The 18,095-nt window shown below is 45.0% G+C and overlaps 2 protein-coding genes across 5 annotated transcripts; both read right to left on the reverse strand.

Moving 5' to 3' along the window:
* Window positions 1–291: 291 nt before the first annotated feature.
* On the reverse strand, window positions 292–9,891 carry LOC311128411 (rho family-interacting cell polarization regulator 1-like). Of its 3 annotated transcripts, none has more exons than XM_084160535.1 (17): window positions 9,670–9,891; window positions 6,757–6,841; window positions 6,286–6,407; window positions 6,075–6,153; window positions 5,869–5,892; window positions 5,686–5,739; window positions 5,297–5,446; window positions 4,971–5,034; window positions 4,758–4,801; window positions 4,531–4,656; window positions 4,102–4,250; window positions 3,699–3,807; window positions 1,986–2,678; window positions 1,712–1,911; window positions 1,260–1,359; window positions 1,025–1,163; window positions 292–885 (listed from the first exon to the last, which is right to left on the reverse strand). In XM_084160535.1, the coding sequence occupies exons 3-17, from the start codon at window positions 6,375–6,377 to the stop codon at window positions 815–817; spliced, it is 2,094 nt and encodes a 697-aa protein (XP_084016661.1). In that variant the 5' UTR covers window positions 6,378–6,407; window positions 6,757–6,841; window positions 9,670–9,891; the 3' UTR covers window positions 292–814. The 3 variants fall into 3 exon arrangements, with proteins under 3 accessions (XP_084016661.1, XP_084016659.1, XP_084016660.1); XM_084160533.1 differs by having other exon boundaries at window positions 1,260–1,362; window positions 9,650–9,862; XM_084160534.1 differs by having other exon boundaries at window positions 1,260–1,362; window positions 9,670–9,853.
* Window positions 9,892–11,306: 1,415 nt separating this feature from the next.
* LOC311128619 (serine/threonine-protein kinase VRK3-like) lies at window positions 11,307–16,202 on the reverse strand. Of its 2 annotated transcripts, none has more exons than XM_084160801.1 (15): window positions 16,038–16,202; window positions 15,227–15,456; window positions 14,900–15,043; window positions 14,612–14,746; window positions 14,343–14,483; window positions 14,009–14,064; window positions 13,836–13,902; window positions 13,335–13,419; window positions 13,123–13,225; window positions 12,933–13,025; window positions 12,709–12,841; window positions 12,479–12,599; window positions 12,301–12,359; window positions 12,064–12,200; window positions 11,307–11,735 (listed from the first exon to the last, which is right to left on the reverse strand). In XM_084160801.1, the coding sequence occupies exons 2-15, from the start codon at window positions 15,453–15,455 to the stop codon at window positions 11,712–11,714; spliced, it is 1,527 nt and encodes a 508-aa protein (XP_084016927.1). In that variant the 5' UTR covers window position 15,456; window positions 16,038–16,202; the 3' UTR covers window positions 11,307–11,711. The 2 variants fall into 2 exon arrangements, with proteins under 2 accessions (XP_084016927.1, XP_084016928.1); XM_084160802.1 differs by having other exon boundaries at window positions 16,055–16,179.
* Window positions 16,203–18,095: the final 1,893 nt, after the last annotated feature.

An 18,095-nucleotide genomic window follows, 5' to 3' on the forward strand; every position in this document is an offset into this window, starting at 1 on the left:
AAATAATATTGTGGAAAATTGTATGGCCTCCTCTCCATCATGACCCAGGAGAGGGCAGTACAATTTAGAAAGATGTTGAAGTCTGTAAGTCATGGATGTAAAAGTGCTGCTTTTTGGGTAGTGGATGCCAGCCCAGAACACTTGAGGGGTTTTGTTTCATTATTGTTATTCTCAAATATTGATTTTGAAGCACACTGAAAGTACTCTCATAAAAATACTATCCAATGCAGTAGATTTACCAACATATTTTTTATAATAAAGTTTAAACATTTGAAAGCAGGCAACATATTTGCTCAACATTATTTATTTATATGAAGCAGTAAATAATTGTATCTTTTATAGTGCACAATCTGTAAGTCATCCTGAAAATAAACAATGTATCAAAACTCTTCTTTATACCCATTCATTTTCTTCTCTGGTTCGTAATAAAAGTTCATTTTCTTCATGTATTCGTTAATTGACAATCCCCCGTTCTGTAACTTGAGGCACTTTCTGAATGAAGAGGCTCCATTAGACTAAAGATGCCTATCTTCACTGTAAGGTGGCTGTGTGCGTACGTGTGGCCTTTGGATGAGTGGATTTTCAAGACAACAATAGTCATTAATGTTGTCAATCAAGAGTGGAGAGAGGGAGGCAAATATATGTATGTTCATTTGCGCAATCTCCACCTCCATGGCAGAAATCACTTGTCTGATCTAGAAGAGGAGCGGAGCTCTTTGATCTGTTAGTCGTGAAATGGAATGGATCTCTTAGGAGAGTGGTGGGATTAGGATGGGATCTGATAATGGTCTGGGGAAGTGGCATCTCAATTATGTTAAAGGAGAGTGGTGGCCATTCTGCTGGGGGTGGAGGAGCTGGGTTCATCATCACAGGATGCCTCATCACCTGCATGAAGCATAAATACAACTTACTCTCCACCAATGACACCTCCACAATCAATATATACAAATCACACACACATCTCGATCAACACCACTCACACTTCAAATCACTCTCAAGTTAGCAGTTGACCCTCCCCTCTCACCATGCTCCTGTGTGGCAGGGATATCCGTCTCTGTAACCTGCTCCTCCTCCTCCTCTTCCACTTCCTCCTTCTCCTGTTCTTCCTTCTGCTCGTCCTTTGTCTCACTGGAGGCCTGCAGCTGCTCGCTACTCTCCTCCTCCTATGTAAATGTTACATGCAAAGTTGCCTACAGTTTAGAACACTCAAACATAAGGCACTATTTATACATGCATAAACCCATGATCATTATCATTACCTCAGAGCTGCAGTCTGCATCTAGAGGAGGACAGTCCTCATTCCGGAAGCCTTCAGGGGCCTCGACAATGATTTCTATAACATCGTCCTCACACTCTTCACTGCTTAGGAAAGCAAAAAGGAGAATATTACAGACCACAGTCTGACAAACTTAATCTGACATACACACTCACACACAGACTCTGACTCACTGTGTAATACAAAATATTGAGCAAACAGTTCTGTCTTATGAAATGAATATGAAGGATTTGGGCACATTCAAAGAAGTGTGAGAGTAGAACATTCAAAAATAACACTATGCAACTTCACCCAGTATTATACAAACTAAAATTAAATTAATTTAAAATCCACCATCCAGACTCAACTAAATTCACGTGCCATTCAGCTTTCCAAACACTAGTTGGCAGGATGAGTTCAGTTAGAGCCTGATACATAAGAGAAGGGAATGCTGACCTCTCAGCAGAGTCCCTTGTCTCATCTTCCTTCTCTTGATCCTTCTCCTCCTCATCCCTCTTCTGTTCATCTTCTTCCACTTCTTGTTCTTTCTCTTCCTCTTCTTCATCGTCAAGGTCAGAGAAGTTGAGAAAATCAAAGCTCTCCAGGGCAGTCTCAACTTCCTGAGTGAAGCTGGAGGACCGACTGTGAGATCGACCCTATGGAGGAAAGAGACTTAGTACACACATCACACAATTACATGTCTACCCACACACCTGTCACATACACTCACAGTCACTGTCTCTTCTGGTAGTGTTAGCTCTTGTGGCTGGGTAGATTGGAGTCTGTGATTGTGTTCCGTGGAGGACTTTTCCTCCCTCAGTCCCTCTCCCAGTACACGGTCTGTGGGAAGAGGCTCTACCCCAGCCCTAGGCTTCTCGGCCTGCAGTGTTGAGGCTGGAGGAGCATCACCCTGATCCACTGGGGTTGAAACACATGACTCTTGGCCCCCAGATTCAGGCAAGTCCAAGGCTTCAGGCATGTCCTGGTTAGAGCATTGAGAAGCCACACAGGAGACTTCAAGGTCTAAGTGGGGAAGGGGTTCTGGCGTTTCAGAGGACTCAACTGATTGAGCAGACAACCTGTTAGTCGAAGCACAGTCTATGGCTCTCTCGCTGATATGGCTGAGAGATCGAGAACACTTCAAATGGCCATTTGGCAGTGCACACTTCACAGAGTCTGTTCCGCCAAATCCCTTGGTGGCGTCTGGCTCCCCTTCCTCCTGATTGGACGAGAGGGATGGGGTAGAGACGCTTGCTTGGCGGGGGTTGAAGGAGATCTGGATAGTGGGTGTGGTTTGCAGGCTGTGAGTGGCCATCATCCTGTGTGTGTGTCCCATGGCAGGACTGGAAGAGTCGTCTGATGATTCAGAGGAGTTTGACCAGACTGTACCATTCTCCAGCTCCCCTGGTCTCCTCAATAGAGACTACAGAGAGCAAGAAATGAGAGAGGGAAGGGGTGGGGGCAGAGGAAGAGAGAAAGATGTCATCAATAATAGGCAAGTCCATCTGACAAAACATGGAAAACAAAAATACCATTAATGACAGAACAATTACACCAGAACTGCGCACTGAATATAAGCTTTAAATACAAACATGATTTTCAATATATCTGAATGTCAGGACAAAATAATCAAATTCCCTAGATGGCACTGCATTACACAAAAATTGCAATGATCAAACTACATGGACCAAGACTCACTCAATAGCTAGTTCACATTTACCAAGTACAGAACACTGAAAATCACAACATGACTACAAACCACCACACACTAACCAAACCACCATATTTCAACTACAGACAACCACACTTCTTCAACTGTATGCAGCCACACACCAACTGTGAGTGGATGCGGCTGGGTGGAGAGAGCCTGTCCGCCAAGGTGTCACGGAACACTTCCAACGTTGACCAGCGTTGGCCCAGTCTGGCCCTGCTCCGAGGAGAAACGCTCTTCGGCGAGGAAGAGGAGGGAGAAATTGGACTGCTACTCAACCACTATTAAACAGCTAAGAGGACCACACCTACATTCGTACTCACTTCTGGTCTCACACATATCACTGGTACCCTCATTCGCTCCACAACCAGATCTCCACTCCTCACACAACTCACTCCTATCCTCACAAACTCCTCTCCTACATTTACATAGCTCACCAATACACAACTTGCTCTTGTACCCTCACACACTCCTCTCCTACCCCTACACAGCTCACTGATACACTCACACACTCCTCTACTACAATCACACACACCACTGCTAGCTCTACAAACACAGCAGCCAGGGAGCAGCTGAAACAGAACAAAATTAAACTAATAATAGCGAGTAGTAATCAATGGTTATAATAACAACAATAAAACAATATTTAGGTTTTCCAGCCAATTATGAACAGCTGACTTAAGCGTAGGTTAAAGCTGGGGAGAGAGGCAGGGAGGACAAGGTGTGACTCACATAAAACACCTGCTCGCGCATGGAAGGTGTGTCTGGAGGGCTCTGATTGGACAGAAAACGCTTGGAAACCGTACTGGAGGACGAGGTCTGGTCATCTTTATCAAACGGACTGAGAGAGAGAGGATAGTGAGTGAGAGAGCGAGCGAGCGAGAGAGAAAGTGAGAGTGGGCAAGATATTTACATTAGAGATCTACATTATAGAAACAGCCGTATCGTGTGTTATTACTACTGACAAACGTATGAGTCAGTCTTGACACAAACAGTACTCTTTCTCTTCACAAATGGCCTGGTTTGGCTATCACCAATAGAATGGGGAGGTAGATGAAGGTAGAACAGGGGTTGAGGGGGAGGGAGCTGAGACAGGGATGAACTGGTAAAGAGGGATGATTGAGGTGAGACTGACCTCCAGGTGACCTCTAGGTTCAGTTTGACTGTCCCCGAGTTGTTGATATCCACGGCAACCGTCTGAGGCAGCGGACAGAACAGGTCGAGTGTCTCACAGGACACGCTGCCAACCACCACGTGATTGGCCAGGCTCTTCAGCTCAGTCACCTTGGCAACCACACCGGACAAACAACCACAGTCAGGTGAATGGTGGTGGTAAGTGATGTTTTTTAGGACTATTGTTAAGTTCTGGCTATTTTTGCTGTTTGTGTACAATAATATGATAATAACATGGTAATACAGTAATAACATAGTTATTATAAACATGTTTATAATAACTATATGTTATTATATATGTTATTATAAACACAAACACATTTATCCAGAGTTACTTACAGTAAATACTGATAATAAACACTATCATGCTCCATCCAAAGGGCTTTCTCACCTTGATTGACAGGAGCTCTGTGATGAGAGGCAGGAAGACGTTGTCGTCACTGTCCCACACCTGTTTACTGCTGACCTCCACACGACCTTTCATCCGCCAGCGCTGACGCCCATAACGCATCAGGACCTGGGGGTCAAGGGTACCATCAGTGCCTCGTGTGTGTGTGTGCATACTGTATGTGTGTATGTGTCGGTGTAGGTGAGTGTGTATCCATTAGTCATTCTCACCTCATATTGGTCTCCTGCACACAACCGCGCATAGCCAACCAGACCTGCAATACAGGACACATACAGTTACAGTACATAACATATGCATACAGGGAGAACACCAGAATGAGAGCGAGAAAGAGAGAGAGAGAGAGAGAGGGGGGGGGGGTAAGAACAGATGGGAGTGAGGGCCAGAACAAAGGGGGGGAAGAGGGGGGTGAGAAAATGACTCACCTTTCATCTTGATGTGAAACTCTCCCATCTGGTTCTCCAGTTCACTCTCCAGCGAACACATGTGCTGCAGAGAGAGAGGCGAGAGAGATCGAGAGAGAGAGAATGAGTCATTCATATCAATGATAATCTGTGATGTTTGTGGTCAGAGCAACATGACATTGCAGTCAAACTCTTATTTCTGATAAATTACTTATGTCAAGAGTTATTTGACTTTATTTTCCATTCTGTAAACGGCTATTTTAAACGTTAAAAGGCTCTATGAAAGAGCGAATAGCCTTGTTCTCGAACACGTCTCCGCATTGTACCCATAAGCCCCTGCCCCTTACCTCAGTGTACTCCCTGTAGCCCCTGTTGGCCTCATTCAGGCTCTCCCGTGCCTCCTTGCTCCCCGAGGCAGAGTTAAAGGCTGCCACCATCTTACTGGCCCCATCCCGCAGCCGCCGCTGCATACAGTACGCATCGTACAGCTCCTCTACCTGGAACGTTACACAAATGTTACAGCAACGTTAAAGCTGTGCAGAAACACTATGGTGATGCAGACCTGTAAAGCTCCTTAATCTGCCATCAAATACAGTATTAGAGATGGTTACACTATAACAAAACAGAGTTTACTCTGTAGTTACAACATTATGACAACACTATGACAAATGTATGGCTAACAGGCATCTTACTGCACTGCAGATGCACACACACACACACACACACAAAGTCATACCTTGCTGAGGTGGAACTCCAAGCGGCGCATAAATCTCTCTATGGCCTTCACTTGCTGATAAAGCACAAAGATCAAAGACAAGTTATTCAGTAATTAAATCACCCCAAAATGTACATATTCATTCGTTTATTAATAGAGTCGTGAATTAATACAGTCATCTCCCCTGGTGTGATTGAAACCCACCTTATCCAACTCATACAGAGACCCCTGCAGAGAGAGGAAGGGAGGCATATAACAGTTAACATCACCATGCACACAGTATCACTCTAACAGAATGTCCTGAGAAATGAAATGTCCCCTAAGTGGGATGGTGCGAGTGGCAGTGGCCAGTGTGGTGATGATGGGTTAGTACTGGTCAGACTGGTGTGATTGGTGGTGTGTGTTCTCACCAGACGGCCATTTCTCTTGCACTCTCTGATCTGCTGCCCCAGGCTGTCCAGCTCCAGCTGGTGGACCTGCAGGTATGACCTGAGAACACAGCATTGTGATGTCATTTCCTGTTTGACTTTGAACCCTTTCCTGTCTCGCTGTTGACCTGTCTACTACAACAGCCAGGCCAGTCGTGTGTGTGTGTGTGTGTCTGTGTGTGTGTGTACTCACTGTAGACCTCTCCTCAGTGCGGAGTACACCTCATCCAGCCGCTCAGGCTGAGGTATTTTAGGGGTTGGGTTCTTGGTAGAACCTGTAAACATCCTGGTTCCTTTAGAGGGCAATACCGTGAACTAATCACAGAGAGGGAAAGATACTTTGTAATAGACATAGTGGAGTACTGAAGATTAAGAGAGAGACAATAACACACACACATGCAATGGTGTTTGCACGTAGTGGCTTCATACTCCACACGGGGTGAAGACGATAAGTGGCTAGTACATACACACACAGGCAGCCAGACATACACAGACTCACTACTGCCAATGAGTAGATTTGGCTCAATGAGGAAGATAAGGTCACAGTTCACAGACACTGCAGGATGGACTTGCTTTTGTCTGCGCGCCAGCCGTCAGTGTGTTCCAGCAGTCAGGTCTGGAGAGTCTGTGTGTGTGCGTGTGATTGAGTGTTTGTGTGTCTTACCTGTGGAGTTAAGGTGGACCGCCCCTACTGCATGCTGGGAGGACTTAGTACGGCGGTGTGGCTTACACAGATCCGAGGACACATCCTGTAAAGGAACAGGAGGGAAGACATTACAGGTTGCACACACACACTCTCTCTCTCCCCTTACTCTCTACCACACTCCATCTCACTCCATGGCCTATTTTCAAAAACATCCTTTCCTAATCACCTTTCCTTCATGACCGTTGATGAGAAAGGACTAGATAAGTGATATTGTAGAAGGCAAAATGCGTATGGGGAAGGAGAGCCATTTAACAGACCATTGCCTAGCTCCCACTCACTTACCTCCCCTCCTTCCCTCAGAGCTTGTCTCATGTGTCGTGTCCAATGCTGTGTGGCTGCATTGTACATAGCTCAACAACCACAACAACCAACACTGACTCCAGCAAACACTCTGTGCTTTGGCTTCCTCTCTCTCTCCTTTCCTTCCCTGTTTCCCATTACCCCGGTTCCTCCCCCTCTGCATCCAATCCTGAATACAGGAAGTCTGATGGCCGACTCTACACAGGAAATTCTACAGAGGAGCTTGGGCCAGGAATATAAAACCATCTGAGTGTGCAAGTGTACACATGAGTATGTGTGTGTAAAAGAGTGTAAAACTGCCACTCTTCCTCCTGCTCATATATTCCAGGCATTTGATAGATTGCATGTATGTCCACTGTGTCATACGCATTACACACACTCCAAAATGTTCTGGTTGAAGTACTCTGGAAAAGAGGATCCAATATCAGTCTAAAGAAGCAAGACACCAGCCACATGCAGTCACCATAAACAGCGCCTCTCCAAGAACAGAGCGTAATATACATTACAGCCACCTCACAGGGTAGGTGTCTTAGCTATGATAAGACAGTAACACAAAAGGATTAAAGGCTAAACCTGATCTTACTTAGGCCAGCGAAGGCCAAACCTAAATTAACACAAAGGTTCAGTAAATGAGCTGAGGCGAGGCTAAAACTCCACACGCCTGTAGATGAAACTGACATGACGGCTCAGCAGTAGTCTACCTTTTACACAGAACACTCAAACCACTTATTACCATTTGCTATCCCAAACAGTGTTAGTTACCCTTACTATACCCTGCATCTTTACGGTTGGGTGTTTCTGTGAGAGAGTAAGTGGCTGGCAGAGAGAGCGAGGGAGTGAAGGACGGACAGATAAACTAAAATAATATTAATTTGAAGCCTATTTAATGTACAACAATATAATGTACACATGCAACCTCTACCATCACCATGGAACTGCCCAAGTGTTTTCTGGTCTAAGATTGTGAAATCCTTAGACCATGATGAACTCCAAGCGTACAGTTGAATCCTTAATCCAAGCCGGACGCTGAGAGGATTAGCTTGGGTTAGTCAAGGTTAGGTTTAGTTTTGGATAGAGGTGTGGTTTGAGTAACAAATCTGATAAATGAAGGTTGTCTTTATTACATTTTATGGATTTTATTTTTTACCAGCCAACACATTCACTAACATAGACATACACAAACACACGTACACAAAACATAGCAGCCCCCCACATACACCTCTCATCTCAGACACATTAACCTCCAAACACACACACCCCGAAACTCAATCCCTGCCAGTGCCACCTCTTGCTCCAGGTGTAGACTGCAGTATATCTATATTTGTGATGTTTATGTTTTTCTGTGTGTGTACCCCTTTCTTCACCAGTGTTCGTGAGCAGCTGATGGGATCATTAGCTATTATTAATCCTCTCCACAGGCGACTCACACACAAAGGACAGATTGTAAGAATTACCCCACAAGGCTGAGTTTCCATAGAGCTGTTCCCACACACTCAGCAGGCTAGCGCATGAGCAGCAGGCCACTCTCACACACAAATACACACACACACACACACGAAGCCATACTCTATGGTTCTTATGCCAACCATCCAATATTTCTTGACCATCCTGCTGTAACCTACTGCATGACTTACTCCACTATAACTTTGTAAGACTTACTACAGATTTACAAGACACTATTAGCCTTTTTGTGAACAATCTCCCTAAAAAGGGTTAGGGATTAATTAATTCAATGATACCATGAGGTCATCATTGTGAGACAGTGGCCTTGCACTGTTATGCATGTGGAGCTCTGTCATAAATTCATTCAAACTATTTTCCACTACACCAGCAGGGCCATGCTGTCTGTTTTGACAATGGTGGTAAAAGTTAAATTCAGGGTAGGGGTGATGGGGACTGATCCCCTTCATGAATAAACTATTTAACACAGATTCTAAAGGAAGGACCATGTGGAGAGATGGAGAGAAACCCATAGACAGATTGACAGACACCCAGTGGTGTGAAAAAAAGTAGTTGAAGTACTTCGGATTAGAGATTACGGGATTATCGTCGAAGACACAGACATACATGGACGGTATAGGCCATGGCGAACAACGCCAAAACAGCGCATTTACGCAGCGTTTAGGATGCTCCACTGAGTTGGAACATTGCCTCAAAGTTTGCCACCCGGTAAACTAGAGATCCTGCTCTAGCGCCAGTGGTTCATTGTTGGTCACGATATGGATGATAACCACAGCATGACATATTCTCCCCAACCCCAAATCCCCGTACACCCCGTAACTCCCAACCGGGCAAAAATGTCCAACCCCCCACTGTCCGGTAGAATGAAAAAAAAGAAAGTGACTTGACGCTCTCAATTTGAACTAAACCAAGCATAGTTAAATACGTTTAATAGCCTACCAGAATATCTTCTTATGCGCAATCTGGCTCACACTGTCACTTTGCCACATAGCGGAAGAGTTTGAGAAAGCCGTAAATAATACTGTAAACTGTAAATTAAGCTATGGATGCAACCCCCCTCAATAGAACAGAAAAGGGAAACGATTCTTACAAGTTGCTGTTGTTACGTACATGTCCATATGATCCGATGTTTCATTCGCCGTTATTCCGACCGGAGCACACGAGTCCAATGTTTCGATGTGAGAATAAAAAGGTAGGCCTATCCTATTTCAGCATGGGCGCTGTCCTGCTATCCTTACTCGGACTCCCAACTCATTTTTCACTTTGTCACTGTCACTCTCTCCCATCTCCTCTCTCTTCTCCTGGCGACGCCACGGGGCTAAAATCCCTCCCCTAGTAAGGGGTGTGGCGGTCGGGTTAAACGGAAAAAGCTCGTCTGTTTCTGACTGCAAGTATCCCGTTATATCCCGGGAATAGGAAGGGGAGGGGAACATAAGTTTTTCATAAACATCGATGACGTTTCAAAATTTGCTTGCAGTGTTCTGGAGCCATCAAGCGTCGCACATACCCATATGCACTAGGGGGCAATAGAAACCACTTTTAGCACATATTTCTTCCCCTCACACACAACGTTTATTACAAGGTTGTGTGAGTAGGCTATAGTAATGTGTGTGTCTGCGCGTTAAGGCACTACCTCCTTTCCTTCTCAAGTGCAGCGACCACCTGAGTTATGTAAGCATTTTGTGCAGGGAGGGGTTGTGAGAGGTCTGCCAGTCTCTGAGCGTGGGCATAGTTCTTCCTATACTGAATTATTCAACAGGTCTGATTAATATACCCGCCACAGCATAAACTAGGACGCCAAAGTTTCTGTGCTGTACTGTTTCCATGACAACACAGTATGTGGCCTCTTATGTGGTGCTGAATATAGAACTGTTTCACAGATTTTTTTTCTTACACCAATATGGTGGTTCACACATAGATCCTATTAAATTACTAGAAGGGCTATATCATAAACCCTCAAAGTTCCAGAAAGGCGTTAACATGGCAGCCATATTGGTCAAGGAGAAATCCAAACCAGTCTAACTGGAAAGAATGGCAGTAGAGGTATAATCATGAGTTTACTTATGCAGGTAAATAAAAGGCATGTAAACAATTAACCTATAACAGCACAGAGGCTAAAGAGGTAGCCTAACATCTTTATGTAACACCTACCATTTCCGACATCATCCCTAAATGTTTATTTTCTCAGAAGAACTTATGGTAGGAGGGTGGAATATATGCAGGGCTACAAAAGGAGGAAGATAACCACAGAACTTTGAAAATGAACAGGATTTCTCTGCTCTCCCCTTTCTTGGGACTTAAAGGTTATCTCCCTCTTATAATGAATCTGCAGCCAAACTTTCTTTCATAGCGAGCAGCCTCACAGGGAGTCCCCACTGTGGAAGTGTCCTGACCTAGAAACTGTTCCCTTAGGGAGGGACCCTCTGTTACACAGAGAGGAGGGTCGTAAGTGACGCACAAGTCTAGAGGTGACAAGAGCATGTTGGCTAGTCTGTGTTGTATAGCTCCATTTAGCCTCTATACATGACCTCTATGGTCTTCCACCATGTTGATCACATCAAGTCCTGCCAGATCTGAGAAGGGGGTCAACAAGGATCTAGGGATATGGGCAGGGAACTGGTTTGGAATTGGGACATGATATCTACTCATCAGTGTACTGACCCCGTGCACTCAGGGGTACATGAGAACAGAGTTTCATAATCAACACCAGAAACTCCAAAGAAATTAGGTACATACAGATAAACAGGTGAATTAATAAAAGCGCTTTAATAACAAAGTATTATCCTGTGATCAAAACAATACAAAAAGTAAAACGCATATCATGAACATCTATAAAACGTAACTGGAACAATGCAAATGTTTGTACTTACAATCATTACCACCCTGATCAAAGGGTCTTTGTTATAAAATGTATAGGCTAAACATTAACTACCCACTCACTGCCACATCGCCAACCAGTGCTGACAATAACCTGGAATAACCATGAGGGGGTGTGCACTGAACATAATGAAACACACCTTCACAAGCTCCTCCTTGAGTGACTTCCAGCAGAATAAAAAACACAGCAGGACTCACGCCACATACAGTCATGAAGTCAGCATTTTAAAAACAGTTGGCTAAAAATCCCATTAGTATATTTTCATCCCAAAGGATCATCTTCCTCCAATCGCTTTAATCTGAAGAGAGATAGAGATAAACACACGTTCAGACCGGGAGATAGACTGGTGTAGAGGTGTAAATTAGTTCAGTAGATAGCCTGACAGGTAGTGGTGTAAGGATGAGTGGTCTAACCAGACCCTGCTAAGGGGGCAGGGGGAGTAAGAGAAAGTAATCAGCGTAATGTCAACTAAAAGATGTTGGACACCACACTTGTGCGGTGAGGGAGGTTCCAGGTTTCTGTGGTCATCTGACTGTTTTCTCAACTGCAGCTTGGGGATAGAGTGGAGGTTGTGTGTGTGTGTGTGTGTGTGTGTGTGTGTACAGTATGTGTGTGGGTGTTCTGACCTGTAGGTCTAGGGGTTGCTCCAGTGACCCTCCCAGCTTCTGCAGAGCTGCACTAAGGCCTGCCCTCAGAGCCTTGTAGTCCGGCTGGTCAGAGTACTGCAGAGCCATCACCTGAGACAGGTACACCTGCAGCGCACCTGATACATCATTTAGTACACACAGATACATTATATCTCACGCACACACAAAACATATTACGCTGCATAAAAAAACAAATAACTAGAAAACTGGACTTACTCAAGACTTTCTTTTGTCCGAAGCAGTGATTTAGGAGACCTGGAACGTCCTCCATGTACCTGAATCATTACAGTGAAGGGTCAAGATTGGACACTCACGCAAGGCTTTACCATTTTATAAATACAGAATAACATTATCATAATGGCTTTCTTGCCATAGTGAGGACCTAGGCTCTCACCTCTCCTTCTCCGTGGCAACGCTGGCTGGTGTGTGTGTGAGGGAGGTCCAGGGCAGCGCCCCTGTGTACCAGCGCAGCATGCAATAGCCCAAAGCCTGCAGGTCACTACGCCGAGATGGACCTTGAGGTGCGATCACACACAAGTACTTATGGTTGGTTAGGGGCAACTTGTCCCTCCTCCACAGTATCTGAAGGACTGCGGGTGATTGACAGGCCGCATGATGACTCACCTGCTCCCTTGTGAGACTCTAGGCTTATAAATTCTATGGCTCCTTCATGTGGTGTTCGGCTGCCCTCGCGGTACTCCACATGCCGGCCACCAGGACAGTAGCGGAAAGCATGGCAGTACCCTGCAAGGTATACCTACACACGTATACAGGAGTAAGAGCATAGTAGAGGGGTCTGGCAGCACACAGAAGTACACAAACACACAACTATACAGACACACTCTGACCGGTGTTTGTTGTGCTGGGCTGATGTAGATGTTTTCAGCGTGGATGTCTGCGTGAACATACTCATTTTCATGGATGAACACCAACACATCCAACTGGAAGAAGAGGGAGAAAGGCAGAGTTAAACAGCAAGCACATCCAATAGGGAATCCTATTTTGAAGTCATATCAGGGCCTCTATAAGAGCACTCACTACTCTGCAGGCCAGCTGAAGCACCACTTTCTCAGACAGGATCCCCTCCCCCTCATCCATGAAAGACTGAAGAGTTTGGCCCATGCTGGGGAAAATCAAAAACCTGAAACAAAAACGCAACACTGTACACATTCAAAACATACAAAAGGAAAACACACACATCCCCCATAAGCACAAGCACACAGCAAACACACATCTCAATGTACACACACCTGTAGGAGTCTGCATGGAGACCAAATCCTACACAAGAAGGAATCCCAAGGAAGTCCATCTTGGCGTGCTTTATCCACTTGTCAACTAGGAGGAGACAGCATCACAGCAGTTAGAAAGGTTAATTAGTAACTAACAGAGCCTCTACAATGGGCTCTACCACTAGTAGTCAAGTCAGTCATACACAAACCAAACAATTCCTCCTACTCTATCCCTCTCAGCTTACAATGCCACCTATAGGGACCCATCTGAGTTGCCCATTCACATGCCAGTTTGCAGCTTTGCATTAAGATAAGGATGTTCCTGCCAAGCAGATCTTGTAACAATCTTGGCCTTGTATTCTTTAGAAGTTCTGTCAAATGTGTTATTGTACAGCCAGATCTACTAAAATGCGTAGATAGCTAAGGCAAGTGGATGGGTAGTCCAGTCAGGTGAGAGTCAGTTTAGAGGTGTAGTCAAGCTGAGGGCTGGCCAGGTGTATGAAGGCAAAGCTTGACTCTCACCTGATGAGGGCTTGGCAGCTCTCTGTAGGAAGTTCTGCTCATTAAAGATCTTCCCATCTTTAGCTCCCTGCAGAAGAACACACATCAGAATTCACCACATAATACGCAAAGCACCACTGTAGCCAACATAATCGTTCTATATGAGAGAACACAGTATGTGCAGTTACACTCACTAGTTTGAGCATGTGTTTGTAGTCACTGGAATTGGCAACTGGCCCGTTCTGCTGGACTGGGGAGAGATTGAAGACAAGAAAACAATCAGTGTCTGATCAAATCACCATGGTCCATATTTGACACTCCATCCTGTCTGACAGTATTCTTCAATCCTGGCCCTCAGGGGCCCACAGGTTTTTGCAGGTTTTTGTTCCAGCCCAGTACTAAATCACCTGAATCAGAGAATAGTCAACTAATCATCAAGGTTTCTTTGTGCTAGCCTGGAACAAGAGCCTGTACACCCCGAGGGTCCCATGGACCAGAATTGAAGAAGAGTGCAGTGTGACCTCTCACCTCCATAGAACAGCTCAGCTTCGCTCTGACTCAACAGTTTCACCAGCCTCCACTTCCTGCCTGTTGTGTCACAAAGCTCCTCCCCTTCCTGCAGTGGCTCCACAGCACATGCCCGCTTAGCCTTCTTCGCTTTCCCCTTGACTACACACACAGGAACATACATATATACGCACACACATACAAGGAAGGAAAAAAGGACATACTCATGAGGACAGGCTGTTGGGAGTCATGTGTTTTGTTAATTGTAAGTGGCTGTAGTTAAGACTCACCTGTGGAGGGGGACCTGGGGAGAGGTGAAGAGACAGGTGAGGCCAGCTTCACAGACGGTTCCTCTTTAATCTGTTCCACTTTTGGGGTGACAGCACGTCGTTTCCGTGGAGACATCACTGTTTTGGGGCTTTGATCTGCCGATAGGGAGGATGCGTTTCCCATTTGCTAAAGAAAACCAAGCATCAATGTGCCACAACTACATTTCCAATGCCAGTCAATGGCTACGATAATCCCTTTGACCCCCCATAACCACTGATGATAATCATATTGTCCCTCCATCCCCGTACCTGCAGCATGTTTTGGGGAGGCAGTGACAGGGGGACTGGCTACACTACTAGGAGTTTCCTCGCTCCGGGCCGTGGGGGCAGAGTTACGGGTCCTACGCAGTGGGGGGCGGGTCGACACAGGGCTGGTGGTGGCGCAGATGAGGCCTGCAGGAAAACAAGACATGAAACAGGTGGACTCTTCATCTCCAGAAAAACAAACCAAAATCAAATATTCACAGGCAATGCTTACACACTGAGGAACAAACAACAAATGCACAATACTCACTTTGATTAACCCCTTAACCCTGTGTCAACTGCAATAAATCCCCCCACAACTTGACCACATACCTCCTGCGTCCCCGCTAGTCAGCTGTGCCGTGCCAGTAGCTGGAGTGCTAGTGTTGGCTGTAATGTTGGTTATGCCATCAGTGACGTTAAGCTGAAGGACTCCAGAGGACGCAGCCTCCAGGGGTCCAGTGGTGTCCACAGCACATGGCAGCTTGTCCCCACAAGAGGGGCAGAACCGGAAGCCAGGCTGCAGCTTGGTGCCACACTGGGGGCAGAAGTGGAGGAGCATCCTGGAAACACAAAGGACACAATTTAGCCTGGTGGTCCTAGATCACGTCCAGACTAGATGGAATTTACACTGCTTACAATACAACCCAGAACCTCTATCTACAAAACGTGTACTTGTTCATGACTGGTGAACTTTCAAAAGCTCACATTACAATTGCAATATTTTGTTTTAATTGGACTGTTCTGGGTAAACTCCAACTTCAAGATGATCACAAGGTTAATAGCTAACATTACAGAACGATATACATCCTGAACAATCCCTTTTCATTTGCAAAGTCTGATATCTTTTCTCTCCCCTTCGGTCTGATCGTGCTGAAGAACATAAGCTGTCTGATATTACCACCATTCAAATCTACATCACAAAGGCTTAACATTATCTAGCTAAAACAAGTTCTCAACTGTGTTATTAGCAAAAGCAGTTAATCTGCCGTCTTTTTTATGGCTAGTTAGCTATCTAGTTAAATTGGCGGTCCCGCTCCATTATTAGTTAGCTAGCTGGTTCTGCTCTGGTTCTAACTTGATTCGTTATCCCAGGAAGATACTTTTTAATTTTAGAAAGACAAATCCATTTCTTAGCTCTTACGTTAGAATATAGCAGACCTGGAGGTGAAGTGAGAAAGAATACTTATGCGAGGTTACTGGATCAGGTTCCTGTTAGCTAGTAGACGAGTGATAAGTGAAAATGTCAAAGGGTTAGTGCTAGCCGGAATGCTCGGGAAGTCACTACCCTAAACTCTAACCGAAATTCTTCTTCTTCTTCTTCTTCTTCAGTGGGGTTTATCGGCGGTTGGCATCCAACGTTATGGTGCATTACCGCCACCTACTGTACTGGAGTGTGAGCCAGAGACCGGGAGAAACTAAATCCTACCCGTCAGCCCCGTTTCTCTTAAAAAAGATAACAAAATATTTGAGACTATATCTAATGACGTTCTACTCAATATACTCTTTAAACTAATTTCCTGTATCCCCTTCTCCCTCATACTAGATCTCATCCTCTCTCTTTCCCTCTGATACTGCCCACACTGTAGCAATACATGCTCCTGTTTCCTGACAATAATCACACTTTCCTGTTGGATGCTTTCCTATCACATTTAATGTCTTATTCAACTGGCTGTGTCCCACCCTTAATCTTGTAAAAATAGCCTCCTCTCTTCTGTCCCTTCCTGCCGTCCTCCCCTCCCCGACTTTCCTCTGTACTTGAAATAAATGCCTTCCTTTATTATCTCTATTCCACTGCTCCTACCATCTCTGCACCATCACTGTATATATCAGTCTTTTTGCCTCTGCCTTGCTCATTGAAACTTCAAGATCAACATCCCCACTACTAAGTGCTTGTTTAGCCTGTTCATCTACTGCCTCGTTCCCCTCCACCCCCACATGGGCTGGGACCCAAGTAAATCTTATCTGAATACCCATCTGTTTAATCCTGCCATGTGTTTGTAGCACCTCATAAAGCAGGAATTGTCTGCTACGTGAGCTAAAGGACTGGAGACTCATTAACACTGCACATGAATCAGAGCAAATAACTACTCTGTCTTGTTTGACTTCCTCCACCCACTGCACGGCCAACAGTATGTCCATCAGCTCCGCCGTATATACAGCCAGATGATCTGTAATACTTTTCCTGACTTCCACCCCACATTCCTGCACTACAAATGCTGACCCAGTACGTCCCGTCCTTGGATCTTTTGAACCATCTGTGTAAATGGCCACAAAATCCTGACACACAGTTTCCAGACGTCTCTTAAAGAAATCAGATGGGATCCCTAATTCTTCCTAACCTTGTTTAACCATTTTAAAGTTCAACTTCAATGGGATTACGTCAGAGTTGGACGTCCCAAGGATTCTGAACAGCAAGGACTGAAGATCACGTGGTAAAACTGTTATTTTTTCTATAGGGAGTGATATGTGCCAAACCTTGTCCTACGACAAATACGTTTAAAAATTCAGACTAAATCCCCAGTTACTCATAGCCTCACTTCAAACTCTGTAATATTAATTTAAAAAAATTAAAAAATAGACACACCATCCACATATTATGTTAATCACAAATCAAGTTGTATAATCTGTGGTGGTACCGTATAATTTGTAAACAATAACATTACAACTGATTTAAATGTGTCCCCACATTAGGAATTTATGATGACCAGTCCACAACATAGCAAATGGTCCACAAGATGTTGCCGGTTACCCGGAGAAACATAATACATAGCCTATATGCCAGGGACTGATGGTGCCTGATCCCATTGTGCCCTTGAGCAAGGCTCTTAAACTAAACACACACACTAGCTATGAGTGTCATACATTTGCATGATGCACCAATGGAAAACAGACCTCTTTTATTTACAGTGTCCATGAATTTGCATTTTAGTTCTCTGGAACCATCTTGCTGGTAGTGGTGAAATATCCAGAAAAGAGACATATGGGAGCAGCTGAGACAAACATTGACAGAAAGACCTGAGGATTAACACCGGAGTAGTACGGCAGTTGCGTGAAGGACAATGTGGCTGTATTGCAAACTGGTTTTCCCCCTCACTTGGGTTGTGCTGACAATTGGAGGCTTTAGCGCTGCCTCAGGTAGGTAGGAAGAGAACTACACCCACACCATTACACCTACACAAAACACTTTTACTTAATTTAT

This window comes from Coregonus lavaretus (genome assembly GCF_964263955.1).
Source record: "Coregonus lavaretus genome assembly, chromosome: 4".
NCBI lineage: Eukaryota > Metazoa > Chordata > Actinopteri > Salmoniformes > Salmonidae > Coregonus > Coregonus lavaretus.

Excerpts from the sequence above, each read along its gene's own strand:
- LOC311128411 (XM_084160533.1), bottom strand. The coding sequence starts at position 6,377 with ATGTTTACAGGTTCTACCAAGAACCCAACCCCTAAAATACCTCAGCCT. Across the intron at positions 5,740-5,868 it reads CTCTGTATGAGTTGGATAAG|CAAGTGAAGGCCATAGAGAG; the intron begins GTGGGTTTCAAT and ends GTGCTTTATCAG. Across the intron at positions 5,035-5,296 it reads GCTACAGGGAGTACACTGAG|CACATGTGTTCGCTGGAGAG; the intron begins GTAAGGGGCAGG and ends CTCTCTCTGCAG.
- LOC311128619 (XM_084160801.1), bottom strand. The coding sequence starts at position 15,455 with ATGCTCCTCCACTTCTGCCCCCAGTGTGGCACCAAGCTGCAGCCTGGC. Across the intron at positions 14,747-14,899 it reads CTCCCCAAAACATGCTGCAG|ATCAAAGCCCCAAAACAGTG; the intron begins GTACGGGGATGG and ends CCCTATCGGCAG. Across the intron at positions 13,903-14,008 it reads ACAAACACATGCTCAAACTA|GGAGCTAAAGATGGGAAGAT; the intron begins GTGAGTGTAACT and ends GTTCTTCTGCAG.